Source organism: Entelurus aequoreus, linkage group LG13, assembly GCF_033978785.1.
Source record: "Entelurus aequoreus isolate RoL-2023_Sb linkage group LG13, RoL_Eaeq_v1.1, whole genome shotgun sequence".
Lineage (NCBI taxonomy): Eukaryota > Metazoa > Chordata > Actinopteri > Syngnathiformes > Syngnathidae > Entelurus > Entelurus aequoreus.
The window spans coordinates 40,611,922-40,636,530 of NC_084743.1; the positions used below are offsets into that span (position 1 = coordinate 40,611,922).

The 24,609-nt window shown below is 39.1% G+C and overlaps 3 protein-coding genes across 14 annotated transcripts in view; 2 read left to right on the forward strand and 1 right to left on the reverse strand.

Moving 5' to 3' along the window:
* LOC133663399 (porphobilinogen deaminase-like) overlaps positions 1-1,384 on the reverse strand; it is a 29,541-nt gene extending 28,157 nt beyond the window's left edge. For both annotated transcript variants that reach the window (XM_062067841.1, XM_062067840.1), the window contains exon 1: positions 889-1,384. In XM_062067841.1, the coding sequence (XP_061923825.1) occupies positions 889-912 (24 nt within the window). In that variant the 5' untranslated portion in view covers positions 913-1,384. The remainder of the gene's footprint in view (positions 1-888) is intronic.
* On the forward strand, positions 1,269-11,229 carry LOC133663400 (uncharacterized). Of its 11 annotated transcripts, none has more exons than XR_009828336.1 (9): positions 1,271-1,593; positions 2,217-2,380; positions 2,603-2,707; positions 2,836-3,014; positions 3,946-4,026; positions 7,177-7,254; positions 7,633-8,059; positions 10,720-10,831; positions 10,919-11,229. XR_009828336.1 is itself a non-coding variant. In XM_062067842.1 (6 exons), exons 1-6 carry the CDS (start codon positions 1,470-1,472, stop codon positions 3,642-3,644), a joined length of 726 nt encoding a protein of 241 aa, XP_061923826.1. In that variant the 5' UTR covers positions 1,269-1,469; the 3' UTR covers positions 3,645-3,937. The 11 variants fall into 11 exon arrangements, 3 of the variants coding, with proteins under 3 accessions (XP_061923826.1, XP_061923827.1, XP_061923828.1); XR_009828337.1 differs by lacking the exons at positions 10,720-10,831; positions 10,919-11,229 and adding an exon at positions 8,309-8,366 and having other exon boundaries at positions 7,633-7,844; positions 7,921-8,059; XR_009828333.1 differs by lacking the exons at positions 7,633-8,059; positions 10,720-10,831; positions 10,919-11,229 and adding exons at positions 3,313-3,416; positions 3,595-3,714 and having other exon boundaries at positions 1,269-1,593; positions 7,177-7,225.
* Positions 11,230-19,480: 8,251 nt separating this feature from the next.
* The window catches only part of LOC133663401 (coatomer subunit delta), a 49,827-nt gene continuing 44,698 nt past the window's right edge, over positions 19,481-24,609 (forward strand). The window contains exons 1-3 of the mRNA XM_062067845.1: positions 19,481-19,698; positions 20,361-20,624; positions 24,097-24,276. Of these exons, the coding sequence (XP_061923829.1) occupies positions 19,696-19,698; positions 20,361-20,624; positions 24,097-24,276 (447 nt within the window). The 5' untranslated portion in view covers positions 19,481-19,695. The remainder of the gene's footprint in view (positions 19,699-20,360; positions 20,625-24,096; positions 24,277-24,609) is intronic.

A 24,609-nucleotide genomic window follows, 5' to 3' on the forward strand; every position in this document is an offset into this window, starting at 1 on the left:
GAATGGATTAAAATACAAGAGTGTTTTAAGGCCCTAAGATTTATCTCAAACCAGATGCTGTCATTAAGAGCCACAGCTGGCTCGTGAGTCCATCCATCCATTCATTTTCTACCGCTTGTCCCTTTCGGGGTTGCGGGGGGTGCTGGAGTAGGCTGAGATAGGTCTCAGCTGCATTCGGGCGGTAGGCGGGGTACACCCTGGACAAGTCGCCACCTCAACGCAGGGCCAACACATTAGGTCCTAATTTCACTGAGTCTTTTTGGATTGGACCTTTCAGCGCTAACCTCTGACCACCAAATTTTGACCTCTGTATTTTTTAAATCCTGGTAACAGCCCTGATCACTACCCTTGTTGTTGTTTCAACAGCTTTTTCTCCATTGTAATGGATTATATTGAGAATTTTGTCATCCCTGTTTGAACGATTACACAGGCGAGAACAGCGCATGTATGAGTTCTTGCAAGGACTACGCTTGTTGTTCGCTCCGTGTGCTGAAGTCAGAGGCGTCGTCAACTGCAACCAATAAAGTGTTACTTTATGCAGCCCACTGTATCCGCAACTCAATATCATGAATCATGTTGAACCAGTTATTTGTTTACTTGGTCGTATCGACATAGCTTTCATTCGACATTGTAAGCACTATATAATATTGTATTGTTTGAAACAGGGAAATTCATTCATCTTTAACTGTTTCCTGCAGGACTACCTGCTGTCAACGTCCGCCCTCGTATTCCTTGAAGACCAATGGTGGATGCGAACCCCATGGCAGACCTAACTATTAGCCAATCGCATTTCCTCTCCTGATCCCATACGGAAACGTTGCTTGGCTCGAGCATAGTCAGCCATGAACGTATTGCATACACAGTGGGAAAATACTTAATTACACTTACCGGAGAGGTCGCCTCCTCCGACATGATAGTGGCTTTGATCACTACCCTTGTTTTACGCAAACTATGGCGCGGGTAGCTTTCCACAAAGTCTATTACTCCAGGAAATCCTTGAAAACCCTACCGGCGCTCATCTTCCATAGCTCCTCATGTCCGCTGAAATGGTGACGTCATGAGGCAGGTCATTTCCGTGTTCCGCGTTCTCGTTTCTTCTGCGGGTTTTGTCTCTGGGCCAAAACAAGGACGCATACATACAGCACTGTTCTGGATTGAACGTTGTATTTTATTTTATATTAAGTGCAAAAAAAAAATGTATATAAAAATATTATTACATAGTGGCTAGAAACCCGGGAGGCGGGAAGGAAGAGGGGGTTTATAGCTCCAAGTACAAATAGCTGCGGTACCGGAAACAATTTGTGGAACTCGCCTTTACGAACGCTGTCACGCCAAATTTCTTCCCATTACAAAACCCTTCTTATCCCCCATTTACTTCCGGGGTCATTTCCTCTTACGTCATTTCCTCTTACTTACGTAATTTCCTCTTACGTCATTGACAGCAATCGATAGAATCCAAATCTCCTGAAATGGTGGTGTCACTGAATGATATTTGTCTTTATCTTTCCCAGGGGACTTATGTCAAACACCAGCAGGCTTCGAAACATTTCAAGCGGAGTGTTAGGGCCTCTGCTGGGAACTTCTGTCTTCGTGGTAACGTGCAAAAAATATTAATTAATATATAATACTGTTAAATGTCTGTACTTTAAATCAACATTAATGTTGAAACCATTTCACTAATATTAATTAATATATAATACTGTTAAATGTCTGTACTTTAAATCAACATTATTTTTGAAACCATTTCACTAATATTAATTAATATATAATAATGTTAAATGTCTGTACTTTAAATCAACATTATTGTTGAAACCATTTCACTAATATTAATTAATATATAATAATGTTAAATGTCTGTACTTTAAATCAACATTATTGTTGAAACCATGTAACTAATATTAATTAATATATAATACTGTTAAATGTCTTTACTTTAAATCAACATTATTGTTGAAACCATTTCACTAATATTAATTAATATATAATACTGTTAAATATCTGTACTTTAAATCAACATTATTGTTGAAATCATTTCACTAATAGTAATTAATATATAATAATGTTAAATGTCTGTACTTTAAATCAACATTATTGTTGAAACCATTTCACTAATATTAATTAATATATAATACTGTTTGTTAAAGTCTGTACTTTAAATCAACATTATTGTTGAAACCATTTCACTACAATATTGTGTGTGCTGCTGTCCTGTGTAGAAGAGGTCCTGTACCATGGGAACAGAAGGGTCATTTTGACAGAGGAGGAGAAAGTGGCTGTGTTAACCGAAGCCCATGCAGGCCATTTTGGACCACGGAGGATGCAAGCGAAGATTGCTCCCCGGTTTTATTGGCGGTCCATCACACAGGACACATTGGCTTGGGTAAGCAAGCTCCTAGAAGGAAGATATTTGCTTTTAATTTTTATTTTTAGTTGAAACACAAATATTCCCATAAGAAATGATATTCGTGCCATTCATACATTCCAGGACCCTAATATAACCACAGCCTTTTGAACAAAACAATACGCTCCTGTGTAGATGAAAGTGTCTTTATAGCCATAGATTCATACATAGAAGTCTGTGTTGTCTTTCAATGTGTTAAAGGTTACAACTGAGTGTCCTGAGGTGATGGCAGCTCCTGACCAGGCTGATTCTCTGGAGGCCTTTGTGCAGCTCCGAGTGGGCCAGGATGAGGACGTTTTTGGAAAGGTACTCATTATGTTGATGTATGACAACGTGTCCTGTTGAAGGATGATTACTTAATGGCTACTGGTTAATATTTAGTTATTTATTTTTCTTTAAATGTTCTGTAATCTAAACATCTTGAATCAATTAAGGTGATCAACAATGTGGAGAGGGCCCAAGAGAGACAGAAATTGTCATACCGGCAGAGGATGAAGAAAGGGGCCAAGCGCTTCATCATCCAACCTGGAATGGAGGTCCTCAAGAAGGATGTGAGGAAGAAAGGGAGACCTGGGCGAACCATGGACCCAAACTGGAGCCAGACCATCTACAGGTATGCTTATCTAATGTCCCATTACATTTCATACCAAAAGTATCGCTGATGGCTTTTTTTCTATTTTCAGCTCAATACATCTGTTTGATTGTTATCTGTGAAAACATTTGCAAAAAAAAATTATTTGATGGGAAACCAAGTAAATGGTGGTCTTTGACTATTGTACTCTAGGATTGTAATTCAGTCTGAATGTACTCACATGCTTGAATGCAATATTGAATTCTTACCACTGGTAAAATGTTTCATGATTGTCATATTGGTGAGGACCAAGCCAGAACTCATTCCCTCGATGTTACAGAGTTATGGAGGTTCTTCCAAACAATATGGTTAGGCTGGAGACCCTGGATGGAAAGCCCAAGCATATGATGACCCCGTATGCATCACTGAAACCTCTGCGCCCGAGTATGTCAAACTGAATGCTGTTTACAGGCAATTTTTGTTCAGAGATCTTAATATCCCTCCCCTGTATCATAATATGCCTCCTCTCTCAGTTAGGGATTAAAAATATATACATTTATTGCTTTGTGAAGTGGCCAAGGTTATCTTCAAGTCGAGTAATGTAAAATGTTCTCATGAACAGCTCGAGTATGTTTTGGCCTGCGATCGCCCAGCTATGGAACTGATCGTTAAAGAGGGAGGGGTGTGTTTAACCCGAGAAGAGTTTTGGTCTCTCGGGTTGTCCAGAGACATGGACTCCACGGTCAGTACTGTAACTGTTATGTTTGTTTCACTTGACTGCTTATTCCATGGATATGTATATTTTTGTGATGACGGATCGGAAATGCTTGCCTCCAGCTGGTTCAGGAAGCTGCTCAGAGACATGTATGATTTCTTAGAGCTGCACAACAGAGGCTGCTTTTGGTCATTAAAAAATCTGATTCAATGGTTAACCTCACTTATCCTCATGTTTTTGGATTCAAAACTGTTACAGGGCAAATATGTCTTCATTGCCAACATGTATATTGTACCAACGTGGAAGCACAAAGACGTTGATCCAATGTCAAGCCTTCCAGTGAGTACAATGAAATTTGAATGATAATAGCTATACCAGGGGTCGGCAAACCGCGGCTCCGGAGCCGCATACGGCTCCTTGACCACTCTGATGCTGCTCAGCTACATACGTGCCGACTCCCCCGATTCGATTTTCCCAGGAGAATTATGGATCTCAGTGTCTCTCATAGATTACTCCCAGGGAAACAATAATCCTATTTACACTCTAATTACTGAATAAAGGGCGTGCTGTAATTGCACTGCAGTAATTGTTCTCTATAGCATTTACATACAGCGTACCAGTCCAGCCACATGCTGCATGTTGTTATTACTTGCACACACAGGAGACAGCAAAGCATACTTAATCATCAGCCACACAGCTTACACTAACGGTAGCCGTATCAAACAACTTTAACATTGTTACGTTACAAATATGCGCCACACTGTGAACCCACACCAAAAAAGAATGAAAAACACATTTCTGGAGAACATCCCACCGTAACACAACATAAACACAACACAACCATTACCCAGAATCCCATGCAGTCCTAACTCTTCCGGTCTACATTATACACCCCCGCTACCACCAAATCCCCCCACACATCAACCCCCCCCCTCTCCGTGCGTTGGTTGAGCGGAAGAGTTAGGGCTGCATGGGATTCTGGGTATTGGTACCGTCAGTGTAAGATGTGTGGCTGCTGAGGTAGTAGCCTTGCTGTCACTTACGTGAACAAGTTGAAATTGCATTCTACGTGTGGTCGAGCAGGCACACTGTTAGGGCAGACTGAAGAGGGCGCCGAATGCAGTGTCATCACGCTCTGATATTCGGGAGTCTCCCGGGAAAAATGACGCCATCAAGCGCCATTCATTCAAAACTCGCGGGCTGCACTAACATCAAATTTCCACATTAAAGTGCGTGCCGGTACGTGTGTCGGAGACCCCTGATTAACAGCACAAAGCATTAAAGGCCTACTGAAATGGATTTTTTTTATTTAAACGGGGATAGCAGATCTATTCTATGTGTCATACTTGATCATTTCGCGATATTGCCATATTTTTGCTGAAATGATTTAGTATAGAACAACGACGATAAAGATGGCAACTTTTGGTATCTGATAAAAAAAAAGGCTTGCCCCTACCGGAAGTAGCGTGACGTAGTCAGTTGAACATATACGCAAAGTTCCCTATTGTTTACAATGATGGCCGCATGAAGTGAGAGAGATTCGGACCGAGAAAGCGACAATTTCCCCATTAATTTGAGCGAGGATGAAAGATTTGTGGATGAGTAAAGTACAAGTGAAGGACTAGTGGGGAGTTGAAGCTATTCAGATAGGGAAGATGCTGTGAGAGCCGGGGGTGACCTGATATTCAGCTGGGAATGACTACAACAGTAAATAAACACAAGACATATATATACTCTATTAGCCACAACACAACCAGGCTTATATTTAATATGCCACAAATTAATCCTGCATAAAAACACCTGCGTGTTTGTTACGCTAGCTCCTAGCTCCTCTGCTAGCTCCTAGCTCCATAGAACACGCCAATACAATTCAAACACCTGATCAACACACACAATCACTCAGCCCAAAAGACCGTTCACCTAACCCAAGGTTCATAAAGCTTATATATTTTTAAAAAGTTACGTACGTGACGCGCACATACGGTCAAGCTATCAAATGTTTAGCAGCCAAGGCTGCATACTCACGGTACCTGATATTCAGCTGGGAATGACTACAACAGTAAATAAACACAACACATATATATACTCTATTAGCCACAACACAACCAGGCTTATATTTAATATGCCACAAATTAATCCTGCATAAAAACACCGCCGTGTTTGTTACGCTAGCTCCTAGCTCCTCTGCTAGCTCCTAGCTCCATAGAACACGCCAATACAATTCAAACACCTGATCAACACACACAATCACTCAGCCCAAAAGACCGTTCACCTAACCCAAGGTTCATAAAGCTTATATATTTTTAAAAAGTTACGTACGTGACGCGCACATACGGTCAAGCTATCAAATGTTTAGCAGCCAAGGCTGCATACTCACGGTACCTGATATTCAGCTGGGAATGACTACAACAGTAAATAAACACAAGACATATATATACTCTATTAGCCACAACACAACCAGGCTTATATTTAATATGCCACAAATTAATCCTGCATAAAAACACCTGCGTGTTTGTTATGCTAGCTCCTAGCTCCTATGCTAGCTCCTAGCTCCATAGAACACGCCAATACAATTCAAACACCTGATCAACACACACAATCACTCAGCCCAAAAGACCGTTCACCTAACCCAAGGTTCATAAAGCTTATATATTTTAAAAAAGTTACGTACATACGCAAAAAAAAGTTGCGCACATACGGTCAAGCGATCAAATGTTTAGAAGCCAAAGCTGCATACTCACAGTAGCACGTCTGCGTCTTTGTCATCCAAATCAAAGTAATCCTGGTAAGAGTCTGTGTTGTCCCAGTTCTCTACAGGCGTCTGTGTATCGAAGTCAAAAGTCCTCCTGGTTAGAGTCTCTGTTATCCGAGTTCTTCCATCTTGACTGCATCTTTCGGGAATGTAAACAAAGAAGCGCCGGCTGTGTACTGTTGTTGCTGACTACGTTCGAAAAATACGTCTATTTCGCACCGACAACTTTCTTCTTTGCTTGCTCAGCTTCCTTCTCCATAATGCAATGAACATGATTGCAACAGATTCACGAACACAGATGTCCAGAATACTGTGGAATTATGAAATGAAAACAGAGCTTTTTCGTATTGGCTTCAATGTGGAAGGCATACCCGTGTTCGCCGGGCTACGTCACGCGCATACGTCATCCTCAGAGGCGTTTCGAACTGGAAGTTTAGCGGCAAATTTAAAATGTCACTTTATAAGTTAACCCGGCCGTATTGGCATGTGTTATAATGTTAAGATTTCATCATTGATATATAAACTATCAGACTGCGTGGTCGGTAGTAGTGGGTTTCAGTAGGCCTTTAAAGCTTTGTATGCGGTGTTTTTCATTTTAAAAATTTTTTGTGGCTCCCATTACTTTCTTTAATTTGTGAAACTTGCCAAAATGGCTCTTTGAGTGGCAAAGGTTGCCGACCCCTGAGCTATACTAATCTGAAATTTCTTTCTAAAATATTCATAAATGTTTACTACAGAGGGATGCACATCTAAAGGATGCACTCCTCTTCCCAGCGTGGAGCAAGCACAACGGGCCAGAGCATTACCTTCTCTGTGTAAGTGTTGAAAAGAAAAATACTGGAGATATCTTATAATTCTTGTGCATTGACCATTGTAAGTGTTGAGGCCGGCAAAGAGAGAAATTCTCTTGCTGGACTCTCAGTTTGCCCTTTGGCCATCTGGTTTTGGTGATGAGGTGTACAGAGCCATCTTTAGGTCCCTTTATAATAATCCTGGCCACAGTTCCATTTTGGCCACTTTTTGTTCCAGCCATGTTCTGGTTTTGGCTATGGTTCTGTTCTAGTCATCTTTCCCTTCCCCGCTATGCTCATGTTTTATACATGTTCTTCTTTCGGCTATGTTCCCATTCTAGCCATGTTCCAGTGGTGTGCTACAGGGGTTAAATAATTAACTCATTGTTATATCTGCTCTAGCTGGACATGCAGTCAATCCGGCGTTGGTGGTGTGTCCTTCTAATGGAGCGCTTTGGCATTGAAGGGTAGGACAACTTCTTGAAATATCTGATGTATTGTTTATCATGATTAGTAGCTTCCTGCGATGAGGTGGCGACTTGTCCAGGGCGTACGCTGCCTTCCGCCTGAATGCAGCTGAGATAGGCTACAGCGACCCCAAAAAGGGACAAGCGGTAGAAAATGGGTGGATGGATGGATGGATGGATTAGTAACTGTAATCTGAAGAGCTTTTCTTCAATTCCCCCAAAGGCATGGCCAGAGGTTCTGTTATTGGACAGACAAGGCGAGCGGCCTATTGCAGGGCATTCTTCAGCCAGTGTTTAGGGTATCCAGAAACTCAGTCCAGGCCATCGACTGCGTTATCAAAGAATAACTGAATACAGTACTGGTATGCCATGACACAAAAGTGAATAAATTGTATCATACCTATGTTGCTCCATAAAAAAAAATGATTGGAGAAATATGAAAACTGGGGGAAAAAATAACTGGTTCAAAAATAATAATCTAATAACCTTTATTGGTTTGTACCTTGATGTGGTTTAAGAGCTTTTCACTATAACATGTCTACTTCTGAGGTGACCACCACTTGTGATTATAATTGACGCTTTGTCCTTTATCTGTGTTCCCCATTCTTTAGGTGCAGCAATGTTTGGAACAAAACATTTGTAAACAATAAAAAATAATTTTACATTGCAGTTTTTTGCCTCATTTTAAAGTCTTGAAGAAATACCCAAGGTTTTTCTTTATCTTTATGTTCTTATTCTAAATATTGTCGTTTGTCTGACCACAGGTCATCTGACTTCACTGAGGTACATATGTGCACATAAATGTCATTTTAATTCACTTACACAGAGAACTAAAAAAAACTGAATTTAACGAATACATTTAGTTTTAATAAAGTTTGATAATGTTGATTGATAATGAATTAACTTATTGTACACTGTTATTCATTTCCGCATATGTCCACGAGTCAAATGTGCAGTCAGGAATATCCTCAAGTTAATTTGTCCGATTAATACTTGTCCGATTAATACAGACGTTTTGTTAACGCTATATTATAAAAAAAAAAAAAAAAACCAGCGACGGGCAGCCAAAGCCGAAGTGCTATCGATCGCTGTCAATGACGTAAGAGGAAATGACGTAAGAGCAAATGATCCCGGAAGTAAATGGGGGATAGGAAGGTTTTTGTAATGGGAAGAAATTTGGCGTGACAACGCCCACGTTAATAGAACACTGTCACGCCAAATTTCTTCCCCCTACAAAAACCTTCCCCCCATTTACTTCCGTGGTCACGAAACTAAAAAATGACGACAACGGAAATGAACCATGTCTTAACGGAAGTAAAACTTGAAAGACAATACGTGACACGGAAATCAGATATAAATAAAATAAATGCTGCTGAAAATAAGTTTATGGAAATAAATAGGTAAAATCTCTTGGCCTAGACAGTAAAGTATTTTCACGCAAATAATTTGATATAATCAATCAAACAAAGTCACAAACAAAAGGTGAGGTAAAAAAAATCTAAACATGTCCATCCATCCATCCGTTTTCTACCGCTTGTCCCGTTCGGGGTCGCGGGGGGTGCTGGAGCCTATCTCAGCTGCATTCGGGCGGAAGGCGGGGTACACTCTGGACAAGTCGCCACCTCATCACAGGGCCAACACAGAAAGAGAGACAACATTTACACTCACATTCACACACTAGGCCCAATTTTAGTGTTGACAATCAACCTAATCTAAACATGTATGTAGATATATTGTCATTATAGTAATCACTAAGCAGAACTAATTAGAATAAACTATGAATTGGGTTAGCCTAATTGTTAAAATTATGTACATATACAGCAGATTGTATAGTATCTATATTTAAGAACATCCAAATGTAATATATGTTTCAAATCAGAAGAATGTAATATTTTGTAAACATCACATTATGGGATCATTAAAGTTGCTTTTAAGGCAACTCTTAATGTAGTGTGCAGAAAACATTTCAAAGGTCCAACTAGCTGCCAGTCACCTAACTAACCTCCTCTTCACATTGTCACCTTCTCCCTGGTCTATCAAACATAAAGCCTTTTGTCTGTCATTTGCCGGGTCCAGAAGTATTAATTTTCCATGTAAATTATTGACCAAATATTAGAATTTGTCCTTAAACGTTCCTCAGTACAAATTTCCTTCAAGATATGTGGTGAAATACGTTGTTCATTACAATCTCCTGTTACTGTTTTATTTATAAACATGCTTGAGTCATGAAGAGGGGGATTGACTATTATAGTTTCCAACCTCAGTTTGAATTTTTGTAAAGAACTGACTTGTTGGCGCACTGTCCAGTTTAGAGGATACTCTTGAATGAAGTTGGTGAGATGCTAGACTCAAGAGTCAACATTTCATTAACCTGTAAACCTAATCCTTAAGTTAACAATAACTGTCATTAAAAAGAGAAACACCTAAATGGGCCCTGCCAGTGTGTGTGTGTGTGTGTGTGTGTGTGTGTGTGTGTGTGTGTGTGTGTGTGTGTGTGTGTGTGTGTGTGTGTGTGTGTGTGTGTGTGTGTGTGTGTGTGTGTGTGTGTGTGTGTGTGTGTGTGTGTGTGTGTAAAAATAGGCTCTGTAGTAAAACAACAAACAATAGAAACTCTTGGACAAATGTATTTTTATAAACAATCAAAGTCTATTTAAAAACTCCTCCTCCTCGACTGCAAAGCTTTTCGAAAATTGACCTCAGACTGTTTTAGTCTTTCTTGGTCTTTGTCACTGAGGTTCTTGGTCAGATAGTGGGCAAGCAGTTGTTTGTCACTGTTAGAACAACAAAGTAAAGCAAGTGTTTATTACGTAATTTGATCATTTCTTATACTGTATATCTGAGGTTAGAAAGCAGCTTATCTCCAGTCTTATTCGGGTCCTTGTTTGTACATTTGTTTGTTCTTAAGGGAAACACAGCTGGCAGGGCTTGGCCTGTTGTTGTCTGTGCCATAAAAAAACACACTTCAACTATTATATCCAAAAATACAAAGTAAATAAACAACTAAACATAAGTCATGTTGCAGGTGCCGTGTGTTATTTGACATGAGAAAATGGAATAAAACAATTCTTCTGGATGTAAAGCGTTGCTTCAAGTGTGACATGTGCAATACATTCTGTTCTTCATAAATAAAAAAGGTGAGTAAAATCTCACCTGGCAGAAGCACATACATTACAAATGTTACCTGATCTGCAAACCTCCTGCCTGTCATGTATTTTTCACAGGCAATGACAAGAAGGTCTCCTTTTCCTAAGCGTGTGACTGAATGTCTCCAGTGACGACTTCCTGCAAAAATAGTAAGGGAGGATGTGTGCATAGGTACAGTTACTACATAAACATGTTTCAAAATCATGTTTCACTATAATCATAAACATTTAATTTTGATATTTGTCACAAACTCACTTCAAGATGTAGCCGTAAGCTTTTGTCTTGAGTAAAAAAAAATCTAAAAGCAAAGCACTAGTTACTGTAGATTTCTTTGGTGTTTGGCTATAGTTAAGCCATCTCCTGAACTGAAAATGTACAGAGCTCAAGTATGTTCAACTGAATGGTTAAACATTCTCAATGTGTCATTGGCTTTCTTAATGACCACAACTCTCTTGAATTATGCATTTCCATCATCTAACCTTCATCTGCTTTGTCACTTTCCTGAATGGATACATAATAAGCATGAGTGTACAAGCTAGTTTCCTCCTGAGACCCATACTTTGTTAACACAGGCAGAATGATTATAAAGATTGTGATGAAGGGCTATACAAATAAATGTTAATTGATTGATTGAGGATGGAGCAGCACTTTTATTGTGAAGACAGTAACTGTGCGGTCACTGTTTACACGATTGGCTGCAAATGCTTGGGAGACAGAGTCTGTGTCAAATAAAAAGTGTTTCTCGCGTACCGTACCCTGCCTGTCGCAGCCAGCACTCATCTCACAAGACCCTCGCTTGCCGTGTATGTCAATCAAGTGACTAATGTGACATCATATTGAAGATTGATGATAGGTCATGTCTAATTTTTAAATGGGTCGTATTATGATTATTTTCTACATTTAAAACAATGCTTTGTGGTCTACATAACATGTAATGGTGGTTCTTTGGTCAAAATGTTGCATAGATTATGTTTTACAGACCATTTTCATTTCCCTTTCTGACCATCTCTTGTGGGCGGTCTTATTAGGTGCTTCCTCTTCGACAACTTATTCTCCTCGTTGTGGTTTTTAGCTTCCATAGTTAGTCTACTGACGTATATAAGTTAGAACTATACTATATAACTATATAGCATCCATTGCACCGGTCACGCAAGGGGGGATCCCCACATCTGTGGTCCCTTCCAAGGTTTCTTTAGATGTTTGGATGCATTCATGGAGGTCGGAATAAATGTTTGAGCGTAAGCTTGTTGTTCACAAGACATGGTTTGGTCATTAAAGGATTAACCAAACACTACGGTAACCATAGAAAGGGCTGCTTCAAGCAGACGAAGTACGGGGAAGCGACAAGCCTGAGATCTCGATGTAATATCACTGTTCTGTAAAACTTTGTTGTAGAAAGTTCTGCAGAACAGTGATATTTTATCGAATAAGTGCCACCCATCCATTTCTATCACGTGTCACTATCGGGGTCGCGGGGGATGCACTCGGGCGGAATAAGTGGATATTTTTTATTCTTCTTCCTTTATTTTTCACCAAGTTTGTTGCATCTTTGTTGCTGTTTCACAATTATAAAATATGTTGATTAAGGAGGTTGTCTGGGAAGTAGAGGAGTACTGTTCATATATTCAGAGTTTTAATGTTCATCGTTAATATTTTTAATCCCTCATTCTATATTTTAATGTACATTCTGACTAGGGGTGTGGGAAAAAATCGATTCAAATTTGAATCGCGATTCTCACCTTGTGCGATTCAGAATCGATTCTCATTTTTAAAAAATCGATTATTTTTATTTATTTTTTATTTATTTTTATTTTTTATTTTTTTTTATTTTAAATGTTTAATTTTTAATTTTTTTAAATTAATCAATCCAACAAAACAATACACAGCAATACCATAACAATGCAATCCAATTCCAAAACCAAATCCGACCCAGCAACACTCAGAACTGCAATAAACAGAGCAATTGAGAGGAGACACAAACACGACACAGAGCAAACCAAAAGTAGTGAAACAAAAATTAATATTATCAACAACAGTATCAATATTAGTTACAATTTCAACATAGCAGTGATTAAAAATCCCTCATTGACATTATCATTAGACATTTATAAAAAATTAAAAAAATGAACAATAGTGTCACAGTGGCTTACACTTGCATCGCATCTCATAAGCTTGACAACACACTGTGTCCAATATTTTCACAAAGATAAAATAAGTCATATTTTTGGTTCATTTAGTAGTTAAAACAAATTTACATTATTGCAATCAGTTGATAAAACATTGTCCTTTACAATTATAAAAGCTTTTTACACAAATCTACTACTCTGCTTGCATGTCAGGCACCAACATTCCGTACCCTCTAAGGTGCGCGCCTGTGCAATTGCGCACTGCTCAAGCGTCCTCTGCGCACGGCAAATCCATGCCACGCACAAAATCAAATAAAAAAATAAGCGCATAACAATTTTCAACACACGGACACGACAGAGAAAACAGTTTTCGTCATCATTGTTCAAATATTGTAACGTCTGTCGAGACGCTTTGAGGACATGAATTCCATCCATCAATTTACTGAGCAAAACTCTTTATTGTCGGCCATAAACACATCACCAAAACATTAGTAAAAAAAATGATATCTAGCAAAAGTGGTCATTTTCTACAGTACAAACCAGACCAAAAGCAACTTTGTTATATCAACAGCAGCCGCTCGCTCTTTCTCACTTGCGCCAACACATGCACATATGGCACTTAGCCAGTGATGCGTTTACGCCACACAAAAAGTCGGACAACTCCAACACCACACATAAAGTGTCATTCCAGGTTGTTACACTATGATTTACCAATCAAATGTGTGCTTATTCTAGTGTCATTTATTAGGAATCTTAATTTATAAATATTAAACATGAAATGCTGTTAGTATATTAAATAAATACTAATAAAAATATATTTTTTACAAACAGGAAGTTGCAGGAATGTACACATGGTCCCCTGCTTACATCTCATTGTGCAACATGTGAATGTTTTAATGGGAACTAAATGCAATGTCTGAAAGGGGTACAAACTATTTCCAAAGCAGGACCTCCACACAGACAAACAATACAAGTACACAGTTCATGAAAAACAATATTTTTTGTTATTGTCATTGTAAGTGAGCCTAAACACTTATATTAGAAATGGAAATGACTGCTGTCATTTGATTATAATAATAAGAGAAGGTTGTCTGTCTATCTGTGTTGGCCCTGCGATGAGGTGGGGACTTGTCCAGCGGTGTACCCCGCCTTCCGCCCGAATGCAGCTGAGATAGGCTCCAGCGACCCCGAAAGGGACAAGCAGTAGAAAATGGATGGATGGATGGAGATTGAACTTGTTATTTAGTCAGGCTTGGGACAGGTGTGCTGCTAGTGTAGCCACAGTGTGCACGTCTGATGTTGCTCACATGGGCTCCGCTGAATGCTCAGGGAGTTTTTGCGTTTGCTCACACACATGAAAAATTAGAGGGAACATTGTCAGCAGACTGGGGTAGATCCTGCTGAAATCCTATGTATTGAATGAATAGAGAATCAATTTGAATCAGGAAAAAATCGTTTTTGAATTGAGAATCGTGTTGAATTGAAAAAAAAAAATCGATTTTGAATCGAATCGTGACCCCAAGAATCGATATTGAATCGAATCGTGGGATACCCAAAGATTATCACAGCCCTAATTCTGACTGTCATCTAATTCAGTAAAAAAAAAAAAACTTCATTCCATTTTTGAGATGGTCTTTTCAGTTTTTTACTGAAAAGATGTACATGTCAAAAGGTACATGAACATACATAATGTGTGATTTACAATACTAACTATTAACAATAAAACACTAAATATTGAGAATATATGAACGTTGCTCCTCTACTGCAGACCACCTCCTTGATTGACATCTTCTATAATCGAGCAAGAGCAACAAAGATGCAACAACACTGCGAAACACAAACGCAAAAAAACAAATAACAAGTAAAAAACATCCACATATTCGATATAATATCACTGTTCTGCAGAACTTTTGCTGTAGAACTCTGCCTCCATCTGACACTTGCTGCTCCGTCAACAGCACTCTGCCCCACTAAGTTTGTGCCTCGTCTGCATGAAGCAGAGCTTCGTAATTCACACAAAAGTGCAGATTCTAACCATTGGAATCATTTCTATAGTTTGAAAATGTCCAGTGGGCCACATTGAAATGTCCCACTGGGGTGAGTTTTTCCTTGCCCGTATGTGGGCTCTGTACCGAGGATGTCGTTGTGGCTTGTGCAGCCCTTTGAGACACTTGTGATTTAGGGCTATATAAATAAACATTGATTGATTGATTGATTGATTTAATATTAACTGCTTTTTTATGCAGTTTTGCAAGACCTGTGTCACATGACTTCAAACTTGACACCTCATTGGCTGGTTCTGAAACAGGATCGATTGCTTCGGTCTTAATTTACCGGAAGTGAGTCTTGTCTTTTGAAGCAGCAAATTTTTCGACACTGAATTTTTATACACAAAATTTTTTTAAATTGAATTTTCATACACTGATTTTTTTTTTACACAAAATTTTCTACATTGAATTTTTATACACTGAATTTTAAAACCCTGATTTTTTTTTCAATGGAATTGTCAGCATAATTTGATGTAAAAAAATGAAGTTCACAAAATTAAAAGGCAAAAAATTCAGTTACATAAATTCAGTGTCATAAAATAGCTTTTGTAATAAAGACACAGATTAACCTCCATACTGCAGTACACCACCACAAAAAGGTTGAAACAACTGCAGGACTCTGTTGTCTTTTTTTTTTATTTTTTTTTTTTAGTGTAGGCTAATGCCAGTGTGAGTAACAGAGACACAGCAGAAGGACAACACCTAATCATACTCGATCATTTGTCTTCATGTCTGCGTCTAACATTAGTTAGAAATTATGTGAACAATATCTTATTACAGGGGTGTCCAAAGTGCGGCCCGGGGGCCATTTACGGCCCGCAGCGTGATTTTTATTGGCCCGCGACACATTCTAAAGACAAACTAAACAGGTCCCAAATTACAACAAAAAACTAAATCAATTAAATTAGAACAAAAAACTATGAAAAATTCAACGGGACCAAATCCCCTCAAAATGGGACCTGAAAACCAAAATGGCCGACAACCTGAGCGTCTTACTGTATCAGGTCTTTGATGATTTCCGTGTGTCCTGTCCTTGTCCCTTTAGGGGCTCCGTAGAAAAGTACCGAAAAGTATCACAATAATTTTAGTACCTGTACCAAAATATTGGTATCGTGTGTCCTGTCATGATGAAAAATTTCTTGTGAGACATGATATGTTTTTGAGTGTACTAAAGCCCTCAAAAGCGTTTCAGTTGACGGTATAATAGCAATATTAGTAAATACAAGCTTACTTTAGAGCACAGTTAACATAAAAACAAATAAAATAATTATTAAAATAATCATGAATGATTTTATTGCTTTGTTATCTATAACACAAAGCTAGGATGTAGAAGTGTTTTTCAAATGTTAGCATATGTTCACCCACATTGTTTTGGTTTGAGTATTTTTCATTTACAAAATGTATAAAAGTGGCCCTCGCGTCCTTCAATTTTTCTCTATGTGGCCCTCGCTGGAAAATGTTTGGACACCCCTGTCTTATTAGGAAGATGATGTTACACATAGTAGACAGGCAGTTGAAGCAAAGCACATTGGAGTGATTCAGGAAGCTGGTGAGGACATCATAAATCACTGAAAACATTTATGTTGCCTATAACATACCAAATTTGAACAAAGCAAAGACTGTAATACAGTCAGGGAAGAGATATGAGTGCCAGTAGGAGCTTCAGGGTGTGAGGTTGGATCATAATCATTAAAAAATATATTATTAAATATAATAGATCCAGAAAGGAGAACATATGATGACAGATGGTAAGTAGATTTTTTTAGACATGCATTTTTATTATTTATTTCATTAATTTTACCATTCTATCGCTTTGTTGGTAAGGTATCAAGTTTCCAATTTAATGTTAAACTCATTCCCATGCCCTTGTTATGGTGAAAATAATCAGATTACATTTAATAATCTTAAAGTACACCAACTATTGAATTTAAAGTTGAACTGAAGCTTAATTATTTTACATGTCGATCTTATACTACTTATTCTGTGAAACAGGACTTTGCTGTTCTTTGATCTGACCTGAGTAAGAGTCAAATTCACAACAACTCCGACTTTTGATTTAGCAACCCTGAAAGCACAGCAAGAAGATATCTCTGAATACACTTGGATGCTATTATCAGCCATAAATTGTTCTGACACTAAAGACCTTTTTGGGGTCTATTACAAGACCCCAAAAGAACAAGTGCCACCTCCAGTCTCCACAGGATGCTGGGTCTCGAGGAAACAACATTGCCACAACTGGAACTAACCATGCTGGTTAGGGCCGTTCCAGGTAGCAATGTCCGCTAATTATGGACTAAATGTTTGGCAAACCCCTGACAAATGAAGCAAATTTTGCCACAAATCTCAGTGTACGCGCCTACTGAGTGATCTTTAAGAAAAATCATAAAGCACCTGAGAAACATTGCAAGTGACTTAAAAAATTAGGTACGAAAAGATGATGGATGTGATGAGGATGTGAATGGGAGATTGAGAATAAAACTGAAAGTATGTGTGAACCTTGTGATGAACCGATTGAATGTGAGAGGGACATCCTCCAACAATTTGAGTTAAAGACAGGGTGTGGTAAGCCCTTTTGCCGCATGGGACGAAGTGAGACTATAGGACTGATCACCCTGAGGATCATTGCACTCCTAGTTATGATTTCAGTCTTGGTTTTTGCTCCACAGAGCCGGATTTTCCGCAAACAACCCATCACTCTTACATTGAATACTGTACTGAAAAGTCTCATAAATCTTCACTTCATTGGGATTTGCATTGCAACAAGTGCATACCTATTAAGGCTTTTGTAGTTTATTATTGGGTATTAAAAAAAGGCCATATAAAGTAAGATAGTTAAGCAGGGCTGCCAAGTTTCAGAAAATGACGAGAGTGAGACTTTCGTGGCATGATGCGTTTGAAAGAAAATTGACCTTCTTCTACTCCGATTTGGCCTGTTTCAACGTCGATTTATGCCTTAAGACTGATGTTCTCACCTCTAACACCTCTCCCTGCACTGTGGCCTCCTAATGCTAGTCTATGATCTCCACTGCTTTCTCTGCTCGCTCTTCTGTCTCATCCTCTGCATCTGTGTTTTCAGTGCTCATTGTCCTCAATCTCTTCTGATCTCTCTTCATCTTCCAGTGTTGCCAACTCCACAGTAAGTCTTAAAAGTTGTTAGAAGTCGCTAAATGACATCATTGCCTTACCTTATTTGCACAATTGATTACAATGGATGCTACAGGAGAGGAATAACGTAGTGTGAGACATAAAAATTAAGTTAAAAAAATGCTAATTATGATTAGAATTGTAAATAAATTGTATTCGGTTGATTCTTAGTTTAGTTGTATTTTTGTATTTATGTTTTACATCGTTTCAAATTTGATGAAAAGACTAAGGGCTTGTGACGTTCACGAACTAACCAAATCTATTGACTGGACATAACATGAACGATAGGTTTATTTTTATTTAAAGCATGACAGTGATGACACATTTACATGAATCTCACACTGTAAACAAACGCAGAAACAGGGGCAGTTTTACGCAGAGTGGGTGTGGGTCTCCTCTGTGCTCTGACTGGAATAGGATGGACTTTATTGTCATTGCACTTAAAAGTACAAGGAAATGCGTTTTCAGTACAAGCTGTCTAAGAGCTGACATGCATTAGACGAGGCACCACCCTTGAGGAAAAGGCTTAGCTGCCGCTTGTTCGTTGAGGACATTAGAGTGATACGCGCGTTCATGTCTCCAAAACATCCAAAACAGTTGCTAGATTTAGTATTAGTAGGAAAGATACTACATTTAGCAAGAAAGTCGCCAAGTTGACAACACTGCGCTGAGGTGTGAGTGAAAAATAGAGACGCCAAGACTCGCTTTAGGTTGCTTCTGATTGGTTAACATTGCGTGGTGCCGTCTGTGGTTGGCTAGATTTAGGCACAATAGCTTATGGATTGCTTCTTTTCTGTCAATCAATCAGTACTCGTACTGCCACATGTTGCATGGAAAAAAGTTTATTATTCTAAAAAAAAATTTAGAGTAGTGAATGGGAAAATATAATCATAAAAATGTCTAGTGTTGCGTAACTCTTACACTCAAAGCGTGAGGGTTGGCAGCCCTGGTTAAGAAACAGGTAACATGAATGCAACATTGCTCAACCTACAAATGTTTACAAAGTAAAAGGAAGAACTATGATAAACTTCTTGTACCTATGTAAAATAAGATGTTATTCATCACATAATGTGAATCATAACTGACTATTTAGAAAGAGAACTGTTGTATTCAGAATGAATTGATGTAATTATGTACAAATTAAGACCAGGAAGTGAAAATATGTGTTAGTACTGGAATTGCTATGAGGTAGAAAATGGGTAAGATTATATAAACTTTGCTTCTTCCTACTCCATTTCGGACATGTTGTAAATAAATGAAAATATGTGTTGTATTATATAGAAATTTTACACGTGTTCGGGATAAACTTCAACCAACCAACCATCATGTCACTGGTTTGCAGTGGGCTGATCCGGTGCTACACTTCCGGTGGAGACGTGGCTCTGTCCTGCTGCCATATTGACACCATCTAGCTAACTATCACACATACTCTCGTCAGCAGAAGCGTCGTACTTTGCCCATTTGGAGTCATTAAGATAATCAAACCAAATAAGACCAGAAACTGCAGGCCGACGCCCTAAGGATAGTAAAATAAAAATGGTGAGTAAGAATAATTGGATCCTAAAGTAAATACGTCTTGTCAGGCCTAGCACTTCAAAACATAGGCTAAGTAGCTAGCTAGCTAATGCGAGATAACAGTTAGCTTAGAGTTCACTCTTGATTAACTCAACGAATGTGTTATTATATTTTGTAACAAAAATCTGAGGCAGAGTATATTTGAGTCGTTCGAACTGAGTAATGACGCTGAATGAGCGGCAGTTATGTGTAGACTATGCTGACGTGAACTAGCTCGTTCCTGTGTGTAGCCGTAATCATTGCTAACGTCGTTACCTGCTGTCAGTTAAAAGTGCTTTTCCCTGACTTCCTTGAGACAACATTTTACTGATAAATATTTTTCTGAAGAAGATAATGCTCCGTAGTTTTTTGTTGTTTTTACAGTAAGTGTTCATTGGTGCATCATACATTATAACTTCACATCTAAGACATTTGGCAACATCGGCACCTTTCTTACAAATGCAGTATTGCTTTGTGTACTTGTGTTAACAATAGTTTATTTAGTATCAAATGTTTATAACATTTATGGCAACATACCTGCCATTATATTAAACAAAAAACTACAGTATAGTATAGGCTGCACTTGTATGTATGTCTGTCAGCACAGTGTTTGTTGTGTGAACAATATAGCATACTCTCATTTGCAGGTGCTGTTGGCAGCGGCGGTTTGCACCAAGGCTGGCAAGGCCATCGTTTCGCGGCAATTTGTTGAAATGACGCGGACACGAATCGAAGGTCTCCTTGCGGCATTTCCTAAACTAATGAACACAGGGAAGCAGCATACTTTTGTGGAAACGGACAGTGTCCGTTATGTGTATCAGCCACTGGAGAAGCTCTACATGGTCCTAATCACCACCAAGAACAGCAACATCCTTGAAGATCTTGAAACACTAAGACTCTTCTCTCGTGTGGTAAGCCTTTCTGTTAGATTAAATTGTCACTTTAGTCTGTATCCCGCTCAGGGCTGTGCGATTTAGGAAAATATATGACTCATGATTTTCTTGTTTAGAATTGAACTCACGATACTCAGACTGGTCATTGCCCAATGCTGCCTTAAAGAAATGTTTAAGGGTCTTCCTAGCTTTGCGCATGGAAGGTCCTAAAAGGACAGTTGACAGGGGATTTTAATATACATTTTTAAAAAGGCTAAAAATTATGCTCCGGTTCAAAACAGCTCACTCCCTCAGAAGTACGTTCATGCACATAATGAAAACATGTAAATTAATTAATGCGATTACTGTGACCGCAAGTTGATGGATGGCTTGCTGGTGGGTGGGAAGCGCGATGATGAAGTGTTGGACGTCTAGCCCAGGGGTCGGCAACCTTTACCACTCAAAGAGCCATTTTGACAAGTTTCACAAATTAAAGAAAACAATAGGAGCCACAAAACTCTTTTGAAAATTTAAAATGAAATAACACTGCATATAAAGCTTTTTATGCTTTGTGCTATGTTTTAACTAGGGGTCTCAGACACACGCCCCGGCCCGCACCTTAATATGAAAATGTAATGTTAGTGCGGCCCGCGAGTTTTAAATGAATGGCGCTTGATAGCGTCATACTTGCCAACCCTCACAATTTTTCCGGGAGACTCCCGAATTTCAGGGTGTGATGGTACTGCTTTTAGCACCCTCTACAGCCTGCTCAAACAGCGTACCTGCTCGGCCACATGTTGTATGCAGCTTCTGCTTGCACACGTAAGTGACAGCAAGGCATACTTGGTCAACAGCCACACAGCTTACACTGACGGTGGCCGTATAAAACAACTTTAATACTGCTACGTTACAAATATGCGCCACACTGTGAACCCACACCAAAAAAGAATGACAAACACATTTCTGGAGAACATCCACACTGTAACACAACATAAACACAACAAAACAAATACCCAGAATCCCATGCAGCCCTAACTCTTCCGGTCTACATTATACACCCCGCTACCACCAAACCCCGCCCCCCTCAACCGACGGACGGAGGAGGGGGGGGTTGATGTGTGGGGGGGTTTGCTGGTAGCTAGGGCTGCATGGGATTCTGGGTATTTGTTGTGTTGTGTTACGGTGCGGAGGTTCTCCAGAAATGTGTTTGTCATTCTTTTTTTGGTGTGGCTTCACAGTGTGGCTCATATTTGTAACGTAACAGTGTTAAAGTTGTTTTATACGGCCACTGTCAGTGTAAGCTGTGTGGCTGTTGACCAAGTATGCCTTGCTGTCTACTACGCGTGCAAGTATAAGCTTCGTACAGCATGTGGCCGGGCTGGCACGCTGTTTGTACAGGCTATAGAGGACAATAAATGCAGTGCTATTAGAGCAAGCCCTTAATTTAGTTGTTAGGGTGAAAATTGGAGAATATATGCCCCGGGAGATTTCTAGGAGAGCCACTGAGATCCGTAAGTCTCCTGGGTAAAACCGGGAGGGTCGGCAGGTATGCAGCTGGGCCGCATCTGAGTGGTCAAAGAGCCGCATGCGGCTCCGGAGCCGTGGGTTGCCGACCCCTGGTCTAGCCTGTAACAGTGCAGCTTGAGTCCTTCATTGAAATGACAGTGCACGTTTGGGATAGAGCTTGTTCAGTAAAAGACACAATTGTTGTTAGGGCGCGATGCCACAGGCTTCTTTCTGCCAAGGTGTCCGTGATAAATGTGCCTTCATTATCTCCCTCTGATCCAGTTGTGTGTAGCAATTTTAGAATATAACTCTGTACAGTGGCAATTATTCTAAAACTATGAGGGAAGCTCAACTTCCACCAAAATATAAAAAAATAGTGGTCAAATATTTACTATTGTTTTTACATTTCATTGGCCAAATATGCGTTCAACTTTTGTTTATAATCTGCTACTTTCGCGATATTTGATGCGACTTTCCTCTCATTCATTGTGGTAGCGTCAAGTGTTGAAGCCGAGTCTCCATAGCAGCATAACTAAACAGTCTTTGTTTTGCCTATCGTACGCAGAGCATCTTTGCAATTGTATGAGAAGTGGGCTTGACCTCAGCTGGCCTGGACGCTGAGCATAATGATTGGAAGATCTGTCTGAGGCTGATTCCTATATGATTGACAGTAAAGTCAGCGAATCAGCAACTTAAAATCGTTGCACCCCTAATTAATCTTAATTAGGGGTGCAACGATTTTAAGTTGTGACAGATCTTGTCTCACTTGAAGACATAGCATGAAGAACAGTCCAGAGACCGTGTTAAAATTTTACAAAGTTTTACCGCAAAACTACAAAATGATGAAAAGAAAAACACACCAAACGAGCCTAACAAAGTGTCTATGACCAGCAGTCCCACATACACAAATAAATTACAAATGCCATCTCTAAATTCAGATACATAGACATGCCCTCTTATTGATTGTGAATCGAAAATCGATTCTGAATCCAATTGTTACCCCAAAAATCGGAATCGAATCGTGAGGTGCCCAAAGATTTGCACCCCTAATACCTTGTGGCGATCCAAAGCACCGCCACACAACCGACGTCGAGTTAGCTTTTTTTTTTAGCAATAGCATCTTTGGAGGATAACTACAAGTCACGGCTTGGTGAATTTTACCGCTACGTTCGATCACCGCAAGTGGAACTGTAAAAGGTCAACTCTTCCTGTTTGAGTTATTTTGCTCACAGCTCACAGTAAACTACCGTATTTTTCGGACTATAAGTCACAGTTTTTTTCATAGTTTGGCCGGGGGTGCGACTTATACTCAGGAGCGACTTATGTGTGAAATTATTAACACATTACCGTAAAATATCAAATAATATTATTTAGCTCATTAACGTAAGAGACTAGACGTATAAGATTTCATGGGATTTAGCGATTAGGAGTGACAGATTGTTTGGTAAACGTATAGCATGTACTATGTTATAGTTTTTTGAATGACTCTTACCATAATATGTTACGTTAACATACCAGGCACGTTCTCAGTTGGTTATTTATGCGTCATATAACGTACACTTATTCAGCCTGTTGTTCACTATTCTTTATTTATTTTAAATTGCCTTTCAAATGTCTATTCTTGGTGTTGGGTTTTATCAAATAAATTTCCCCCAAAAATGAGACTTATACTCCAGTGCGACTTATATATGTTTTTTTCCTTCTTTATTATGCATTTTCGGCCGGTGCGACTTATACTCCGGAGCGACTTATACTCCAAAAAATACGGTACCTGAAATTGATCATGATCATATAATCGCCCAATGTCTATTAAAAAGGCATTGTTTTCTTTCTGCTGGTTAGACTTTATATTTGTGCGTGTTATCTATGCAAACACTCTGACATAGATGATTTATTTCACTAAATCTCACATCTGGCATTTTTTAATTCACCATATTTCAAATATAGGCTTATACCTATATTTGTATTCATACATGGAAATGATATCCCCTTTATGCTTATCCAGATACCAGAATACTGCCGTGTGCTGGAGGAAAGTGAAATATCTGAGCACTGTTTTGACCTGATCTTCGCTTTCGATGAAATTGTGGCGTTAGGCTACAGAGAAAATGTCAACCTGGCTCAAATCCGCACCTTCACAGAGATGGACTCTCATGAGGAGAAGGTTTTCCGTGCGGTCAGAGAGGTGAGTTTAATTCTGGCTTTGGTTCTTTAAATGTACTCCTGATTAGGTAATACCATAACTGTCAACCTTCCCAGTTGAAATTGTAGAAGCTTTGTGTAAATATCTTGACAAATAGAATTATTATCTTGATTTACCTAAAGAAGAGCAGGTAGTTTCTCACACATCCTAATGATTTCGTAAAATTGAGTAAGACTTCACGTGAGCTAGCTTGAAAAATGTAGGAGCCGTGTAGAAGGCCAGAATTTTTTTTAAATTTTCATTTATGCAATATCACAGGGTTCCCAATAAGATGCCTTATATTGTACACGCTAACTGTAAATTGTGAGTGTTAGA

Coding starts and splice junctions, on each gene's coding strand:
- LOC133663400 (XM_062067842.1), top strand. CDS start 1,470: ATGGTGGTGTCACTGAATGATATTTGTCTTTATCTTTCCCAGGGGACT. Junction 2,708..2,835: donor ATGAGGACGTTTTTGGAAAG/GTACTCATTATG, acceptor GAATCAATTAAG/GTGATCAACAATGTGGAGAG. Junction 3,015..3,312: donor TGGAGCCAGACCATCTACAG/GTATGCTTATCT, acceptor TCGATGTTACAG/AGTTATGGAGGTTCTTCCAA.